Source organism: Populus trichocarpa, chromosome 18 (genome assembly GCF_000002775.5).
Source record: "Populus trichocarpa isolate Nisqually-1 chromosome 18, P.trichocarpa_v4.1, whole genome shotgun sequence".
In the NCBI taxonomy this organism is placed as follows: Eukaryota; Viridiplantae; Streptophyta; class Magnoliopsida; order Malpighiales; family Salicaceae; genus Populus; species Populus trichocarpa.
In genome coordinates, this window is record NC_037302.2 from 1,409,035 (window position 1) to 1,418,099 (window position 9,065).

The window sequence follows — 9,065 nt, forward strand, 5'->3', positions numbered from 1 at the left end:
TGGAATATTAGAAGCCTAATATATGTTATGAATTATATAAAGCTTCAGATTGCTTACTCAATTAGTAAACTGAGTAGATTTACAAGTAATTCAAGTATGGATAATTGGAAGGAAATAAATACACCTTAGACTATACACTATAATGGTTACCCAACAATATTAGAAGGTTATAGTGATGCTAATTGGATATCCGACACAAAGAATTTGAAATCTATAAGTGGATATAATTCTTCACATATGGTGGAGTAGTTGTGTCATGGAAATCCTCCAAACAAACATGTATCGTTAGATCCACGATGGAGTCAAAGTTTATTACTTTTGATAAAGCTGGAGAGGAAACCGAATGAATTCAGAATTTCTTAGAGAATATTCCATGTTGGCCAAAACTAGAGCCAGTTATTTGTGTCTATTGCGATAGTCAGTCAGCAATTAAAAGGGCACAAAGTAGTATGTATAATGGAAAGTCTAGACATATAAATCGTTGATATAATATCGTTAGACGCTTGCTCTCAAATTAAATTATTTTCATCGACTATGTAAAGTCAAAGAAAAACATTGCAGGGTCTTAACCAAAGGTTTGACAATAGAGCTTGTGTATAATTCATAAGGGGAATGAGCTTAAAGCCTTTAAAAAATGAAAGAGAGTAATGATGGTAACCATACCTAGTTGATTGGAGATTCCAAGATCTAGATTCAAATAGAAAACTAAGTCATATAACATTCTCGGTAGCACTAGAAAATTATTTTTTCCTACTTATTCCTATGATAAAATAAGTGTTAGTTGCAGTGTGATAAAATGTGAACCAAGCTCTTAATGATTTCTATTTCTTGGTACACCAAGTGGAGTATAGCAAAAAAAATTTAATGAAAGATCACCTATATGAGTGAGAAATGTGGTTGTTTCTTTGAGAATTTTGATAAAGGCTGAATTCTCTAAAGCACTCAAGAATCCAAGAGTTGTTCAGGGCCAAAATGAACACAATAGTGAAAACTAAAGGAAATCTCTAGGTAGAGAACTATATAAGTACTATCATCTTGGTTTATATAAAATGCTGAATAGTTCAAGACTTCGCGTTCACTATTTAGTCGAGTGAATCCGATAGTATTTCACTCAAGAAAGTTCAAAGCTAAAAGCTACCTATCCTAATATTATAATCTACGAAATCAGTATCTCTCAACAAATCTTTAAATCATTTTCAAACTAGTGAGACAATTTCTATATATATAGGGGATTGTTAAAATTTTGTTTTAAATGAATAAATTATGGGTGAATAAGAAATTAATCTCAAAGAACCCTTGGTTTTTCCACTAAAAAAACTCTTGCTTTTTCTAGATTTAGTTCTTTATTTATGGTGACTAATGAATGATTGATAATGGTGGGAATCAATCTTTATTAATTCTTCAACCTTTTAGCTTCCAAAATTCACTATAAAAAAGAGGGTGAAGAAAGAGTTTAGAACTTGTATTTTTCCACACTTTTTTTGTATTAACACCAGGTATTCAGGTCGAGGCCCGACTAATCTTGAGGGTGCACAGGCTTTCGGCAAGGAGTTTCCTACAAGTGCACCATGGTTAAGTCATGGGCTTTGCCAAATTCCGATGGCCCCATAGAATTGTTTACACCTGACAAAAGTCGAACCTAGGATCTTGGACAAGAGCACACTGCCAAGTCCCAGCTCTTCTCTGCTATGCCAACTCTATAGGGTTTTCCACACTTTTACGCACCTTATTTTTAGTGTTTTCATTCCTTTTATGCTTTGATTTTCCTCTCAAATCCAGAGCTTAAGTTCATCTTGTTGAGAGATATTTGAGTTATATAATCTTTGGTTCAAAAAGCTTGTTTAAAAATACATCTAAACCAAGGTGGTGTTATTGGAATCTTGAAAGGCATATTGCAAACATCCTAATTGCACAAGTGAGGAGTAATAAAGCTTTAAGAATAAAAAGAAAATCATCATTGACAACAACAAAAGTCTCATTACTTTAAAGTGCTTCAACAAGTAAGTACCTTCCTTTATTTTAATTTAAACATATATATTTTTATTATTAGTATGCATGTTAGGACTTTGAATTAATATCAATTATAAGTTTGGATATTTTTATTGTTAGTATGCATGCTAGTTCTTTGAATTAATATTAATTATAAGTTTGGATATATGTTTGGTATGCATGCTAGTATTATATTTGTGTTGAAAACATGTTTGCTACGAGTTATTTATTTATTGCATGCTTATAGATTTAAACTTGTATGAACTCTAGGTTTTTTTTGAAAACTTTCTTATGTTTAGCATGACTTGTTATGATAAACTAAACATCATTACTCACTAGTTTAATATACACATCTATAAAATTTGATCTATAATTATAAATATCATGCTCATGCTTAGATATAAGAAATATATTAGACAAATACAAAACCATGTAATTTATGTGAACTCTCTCTTTCTTTCTCTATATATATATAAAAAAAACTCTTTGTTACGATACTTACATGCATAATTGCCCTCCAAATATATTATCTCTAACACATTATATAGAATTTGTTTGTCAACATACCTATTTTTAATTTATTTAGGGAAGAATATGAGATTGGTTAAGCTTCCAACTACATTTGACTCCTCGAGTCTCAAATACTTTAATCAGTCTAAAAAAAAATTAAATAACCTGTCTAATAAATGATTTGAGCCTTGTCATAGTTAAACTTTCGATTCAGATTTAATAATTATAGTCTTAGTTAGCAAGCAATGAAATGCTTCTGCGATTATTGAGGGATATTTTTAATTTATCAGCTATCATATTCTTAAGTTTTCCAACAAATCATATATATATACTAGCATATTGGCCCGCGCTCTGCAACGGGTCAATAATAATTTTTTTTCAAATGTAAAAAATTATGAAGAGTATAGAGAATATATTAAGTGTCTTGGGTCTGACGGTAATGTCAGACCCAATGCGCTATTAGATATGGCTGCAAAACCAATATCCTTGGGTCTGGCAGCCTAGAAGTCCAAAAGTTGTTAGGTCTGATTGGGTAGTAGGACCCAACGCTATTGGGTCCTACTAGGAGACAGAACCCAACGTTTCTTTCCTCCTCTTCTATCACCAGCACCCTTTGAAAGCCGCCTTACAATCCTTCCTCTAGAAAAATCTCACCTGACTCTCTAACTTTCTTCACTAGAGAGTAAGAAAATGAATCGCATCCCTGCATCCTTGGATAGAAGCAAAGTAGTCATGATCATCCAAAGATTCTTAATAGGTATAATCATAGGCTGGAGCATTAGGCATTTCATCGAGTAAACGGTTGACTACTAGAGCCCAGAGTGAAAAAGGAGGCACCGAATATAACAAAAATATCTTGAAGAGACTGTGGAAGGCCGCTCTTTTTTTAGCTTAGACTAAGGACACTGATTCCTTGTGTTATAATAGAAACTGCCCACGCGCAAATAAAAGCCCTCATAACACTGTAGCTCGCTAACTTCATAGAGGATGAAGCAGGACCCAATGCTATTGGGTCCTGCTAGGCAGCCGAAACCAACGCTAGTGGGTCCTGTTGGGCATCCAGACCCGATATCCTTAGGTTTGGCCGCCGTGCAAAACCCATCAGCCTTGGGTCTAATGGCCAAGCTAGACCCAACAACACTTTTTGACTAAAAAACACAAGACAACACCCCATGATGCTACAATGTCGTCCACAGTTCAAACACTTTATATCTACAATATAGTTCACAGTACAATGAGTATATGTTAATAGTACATGCATAGTGTTTTTCTCCAGCCTTTTATATATTAAATTGCAATTCAATATATATATATATATTGCAATTCAATGTGCTTTTCTACTCTTGTTTTTGACAATATTATTTGAAAGAGAAAATAAAATAAAGTATGATTTTTTTGGCCTTTATTTATAACACATAGAAATAAAAAGCTTTAATTGGTCCAATGATGTACTTTAAAAGCCCGTAAGAAATGCCCAAGAGCCAGCAAATTAAAGCATTTGAGACTCGAGGAGTCAGATGTAGGTGGGAGCTCAACTAATCCCATCTTCTCCCCTAAAAATAAATCAGAAATAGGTATGTTGACGAACAAATGCTATATAATGTGTCGGAGATAATAAATTTGGAGGGCAATTACACATGCAGGTATCGCAATAAAGAGTGTGTGTAGAGAGAGAGAGAGAGTTCACATAAATGAACATGGCTTTGTATTTGTCTAATAGACTTCTTATATCTAACCGTGATTGTCTTAGAATTTAGGATATTTTAGGTTAAATAATTTTTTTTTATCTTTTTAGATTGTTTTGATGGGTTAATATTAAAAATAATTTAAAAAAATAAAAAAAATATATTATTTTAAAATATTTTAAAATAAAAAATATTTTAAAAATAAATGTTATTATTATCACTAGACTATATTTGATAGTGTGATTGTGGTAGCTTTTCAAAGTACTTTTCATTCATAAATATATTAAAATAATATTTTTTTTATTTTTAAAAAATTATTTTTGATATCAGTATATTAAAATAATTTAAAAATATTAAAAATATATTAATTTTAAATAAAAAAAATTAAAAATTTTAATATCAACGCGTTTCCCAACAGTATTATTTATCTTAAAGAACAGACATCGGACGTGTTCTAATTTGTTTCTTTAGAAAAAGTCTTCCAGGCGGCGAGAATATTGTGGTGCTGACATAGGCACGTCAACTACATCATTCATGGTGGCTATAACACTACGAAGCTTTCTAGTTCTCTTTAGTCTTCCCCATCAGATTTTGAAACCATTGAACCTGGCAACGGGCCCATGAGATGCTGCCTGCAAAGGATTAAGTACAGGTGTAACTGTCTAGAAATATGATAATGATAAACTATTTACAAGATGATTTTGATTAAATTACAAATGTATAGTTTAATCTAAGAGATTATATGTAATATATTTAAAATTAGTTCAATTTAAAATGTTTAAAAATGATTGCATGCAAATTGATAAGGTAAAATAAAATACTTAAATTTGCAATTGAATTAAGAGATGTTTTTGGCATGAGCCAATGAAGTTGGTTGTAGAAAATCCATCGGTTGCTTTAAAGAGCCTTTCGGAAGAGATTTGAGGAAATGACTCTATTGAGTATTAGAAGAGTGCTCCTTTTTTTTCTTTTTGAACCAGCAAAACAAGAAAGATGAGACAGTGATGACTCCAACAAGAGCACAAGGTATTGTGATTGCCAATAAATATTGCAGATGAGACATTTTTGTCTTCTTTGGCTCTTTGTTGGGACATTCAGGCAAATGCAATTCCAAAATTCCACCACAAAGTTTGTCATTTCCAACAACTGATACTGCACTCTCGTTTGTGAAAACTCCCTTCCTCGGAACCTCCCCCTCAAAATTGTTATAGGAAAGATTTAAACTTATGAAAGGGATTGTCACAAGAAAGTTTGGAAGTTGGCCTGACAGATTGTTACAAGAAAGGTCAAGAAATTGAATTCCCCTCAAAGAACTAAATGATGAAGGAATAGATCCTTGGAAGAAATTATCCTCCATGTGCAGGACCTCGAGGCTGGTGCATCCTCCAAGGCTAGTTGGAATTTCACCAGACAGCATGTTCCAAGAGACATCCAGTTCACTCAGACCTTTTAGACTACCAATGGTTGAAGGCAAGGAACCAGTAAATTGGTTATGAGATAGATTCAGTGAAAATAATACAGAGGAGGTACCGAAAAGTTGTTCTGGTATGCTGCCATTGAGGTTTTTTCTAGAAAGGCCCAACGACACCAAGTTTTTACAACCTCCAAGACTAGCAGGGATGGTGTCTTTTAATTTGTTATCATCTAAATAAAGGACACTCAACAATGACAGATTTCCTAAAGAAGATGGAATTTTTCCTGACAGTCTATTGGAAAAGAGTGAAAACTGCTCTAGCTTTCGTAGATTACCAAAAGAAGCTGGAATTTCACCAGTGAATTGATTTCGATCCATGTATAGGAAAGTTAAGTTAACTAGGTTCCCTATACCTGAAGGGATCCGTCCGACTATGTGATTTCCTGAGAGCCCAAAATAAGCCATATATGTTGAAAGATTTCCTACTGTAATCGGCAGCGATCCTTCTAATCTGTTGTTGTTGATGCTCACAACTTTTAACATGCTGCAGTTGGTCAGAGAAGCATGAAACGCCATTTCATCATCTCCTCCGGTTCCCAGGTTATTACTTCCGAAATGCAGTCGAGAGAGATGATGTAGTTTTCCAAAAATATCAGGTATTTTTCCCGTCAAACTGTTATATGTAAAAGAAACAATATCAAGCTCAGAAGCATTGGATAATAACCCTGGAATCGGTCCGGAAAAGTGGTTCTGCCATACTGCAAGCCTAAATTCGACGGAAGACTTCCGCGAAATCCATTGCCACCCAAATAGAAAGTAGTAATCAACGATAGATTATATAGAGATGGAGGGATGAAACCCGAAAGTTTATTTTCACCGAGCAGAAGACTAGTTAATCTCTTCAGTCGGCCTAAAGAATCAGGAATAGTTCCCTCCAAAACATTTCTTCTCAAAGACAAACTTTCAAGGGAGGTAAGATTACCGATGGAGTGCGGTATCTTTCCCTGGAGATTATTCTGACGAAAAGAGAGTATTGTGAGCTTTGACAAGAAACCAAGCTCCATAGGAATCTCACCCCCAAGCTTGTTACGATCAATATAGAGCTCTGCAAGGCTGGAGCAGCCTGACAAGTTGGCTGGAATTTTGCCTTCTATGGAATTATTGGTCAGCATCAGAACTCGTAATCTCAACAGACGCCCAACTTCAGGTGGAATTTCACCATGAATTATGTTGTTTGCGAGTCTTATTTCTCGAAGGAAGCTAATGTTTCCCACGTAAGGAGCCAATTTTTGGTCCACTAGATTGATAATTCTGACCCTTCCATGTCGACGGCCACATGTGATCCCTGGCCAGTTGCAGAAATCGAGAGAATCATTCCACGAGCTCAAGGTATTACTGTGCGGGTCTTGTATCTTTGCTTTGAAGGCTAGCAAGGCTTCATAATCCGTCTCGTTTCCACCAAAGCTACGAGGAGCAGTGATTGTTGAAGCTGCAGTGAGGAGGAAAGAGTAGGTTGAAATCAGTGGCAGTGCTTTTCCTTGCATCAGTACAATGAGCACAGCAACAAGGTTCTGGACACAAAATGAAGACAATAGGTTCATCTTTGGAATTTAGAGGGATGACGATTGTACAGTGATAGACTGATAGCAAGCAGGTTGAAGACAACGTCTTTTTTCTTTACTACCATGAGACAACAAGACATACGAACGAAGATCTTTGGACAGGCTTCGGCGATTCTAAGGAATAAATTTAATTAGTTAGCATATACCATCGAGCTTTGTTACAAATTAATCTACAAGTATATATTTTTAGCCATTTAATGTCCTTTTCTTCTCTTGTTTTTGACAAAATTATCAGGGGACACCATGTGCAAAATATTTTTAATCTTAATGTGTTTTGCCCATTATAAATTACAAACAGGTAGGCTTAGTAGTTTAAATTATAAGTAAATCAGTTTTTACTCAGCCTGATGGTTTTGTGGGTTTTTTTTTTTTTTTTGAGCACAGAGTTCTAAATTGGTAAAGAAATAATGAGTTCTTGAGTAGTCGTCAAGGGTTTTAGCTAGTTGTGCACTGATTTTACAGTAGCAGAAGAAAGAAATGGCTTTAATAGGCAATATGAAATGAACAATTTTTGTGATCAGAGTGTGTTAAGAATTTCAGTAAGCATAAAGAGTGAAGAATTCTGGTTTCGTAGAAGCTAGAATAATATGTTTTTTACTCATGAAAACTTGTTTTTTATTTATTTTATATATAAAAATTTATTTCATAGCAGTTTTAAGTAAATATAAATTTTTAAAATCTATTATTTTTAAATTGTAATGGTAACTTTTATGGTTGTGATATAAAAAAATTAAAAAATTTTTAAATTTTTTTTTAATCATATGATATGTTTTAAAATATGATCAAGAAATTTTAATTTTTCATGAAAAATCTAGAGAAGTATTTGATCGTTAAAACTTAAGATTACAGAAAACATCAATTACTAAGCAGTTCCTCGTTAATATATCAAAAAATATGAAAGCTAGTTCTAAGTCCCAACATATCTAATTTGGATAGGTTGATTATATTTTCGCAAAGATTATTTCATATTTTAAGTATATTTTGGTGTTGTTCTCCCTTCTTTTTCATTCATGTAAAGATATAGTTCTTCGTCAGCTATATTGATAGTTACAGACACGATTCAAAGTTCAACTCAAGTCCAACATCAATAATTATTTTTTATTCGATTTAGTTTTTATTAAAAAAAATAATTAAATTAATTTTTTTAAAAAAAAACCGAAATTAATTCAAATCAAATTGAACTGGTCGGTTTTTTTAAAATTTTAATCGGTTTAATCGGTTTTTTTCACGGTTTGGTTTTTTCAGTTATTATTTTTCCGGTTTTCTCAGTTTAATTGGTTTTTTTATTTTTTTGCTCACCTCAAGTTGCGAAGTAAACCTATAAGTATAGATACGTAGATTAATTTCAAAATAATATTGTTTGAATATTTAAAAAAAATCTTTTGAATTGACCTAATTAAATTTTATATAAGTTTAATAAGAAAAATTGAAGTGATGAGATGATAATTAAGTAATTTTAATTTTATCACATCAACTTTGTATATAGATTAAAAATAAATCTAACTTATATAAAGTTTGAATCATAAAGTTATTGAGTTAATTTAATGAATTTAATTGAATTTCATAATTAAAATTATATTTTGCGAGAGAGTATTTTTAATATATATATTAAAAACCCATTATACAAACTTAATAGTTAGATTCAGGTTCAGACTTGTATTTAAAATTGTGATGTATGATGTTTTAGAAAATGATTTTTATTTAAAAATATATAAAAATAATATTTTTTTATTTACTATTTTTAACATAAAATTTCAGTAAATCAAGAAAATAAAAAATATTTTAATTTTAAAAAATTAAAATCTAAAAAATACGTTCCAACAACAATCGCAAGACTCAATTATC

At 32.3% G+C, this 9,065-nt stretch overlaps 1 protein-coding gene across 1 annotated transcript; it reads right to left on the reverse strand.

The window, feature by feature from the left end:
* Window positions 1–5,118: 5,118 nt before the first annotated feature.
* Window positions 5,119–7,199, reverse strand: LOC7458415 (putative receptor-like protein kinase At3g47110). Its single transcript, XM_024590335.2, has 2 exons — window positions 6,358–7,199; window positions 5,119–6,271 (listed from the first exon to the last, which is right to left on the reverse strand). The coding sequence occupies exons 1-2, from the start codon at window positions 7,197–7,199 to the stop codon at window positions 5,119–5,121; spliced, it is 1,995 nt and encodes a 664-aa protein (XP_024446103.2).
* Window positions 7,200–9,065: the final 1,866 nt, after the last annotated feature.

Bases quoted from the DNA above. Each gene is read 5' to 3' on its own strand.
- LOC7458415 (XM_024590335.2), bottom strand. From the start codon at position 7,199: ATGAACCTATTGTCTTCATTTTGTGTCCAGAACCTTGTTGCTGTGCTC. The intron at 6,272-6,357 runs GTATGGCAGAAC...TACATATAACAG, and splicing joins CCGTCGAATTTAGGCTTGCA to TTTGACGGGAAAAATACCTG.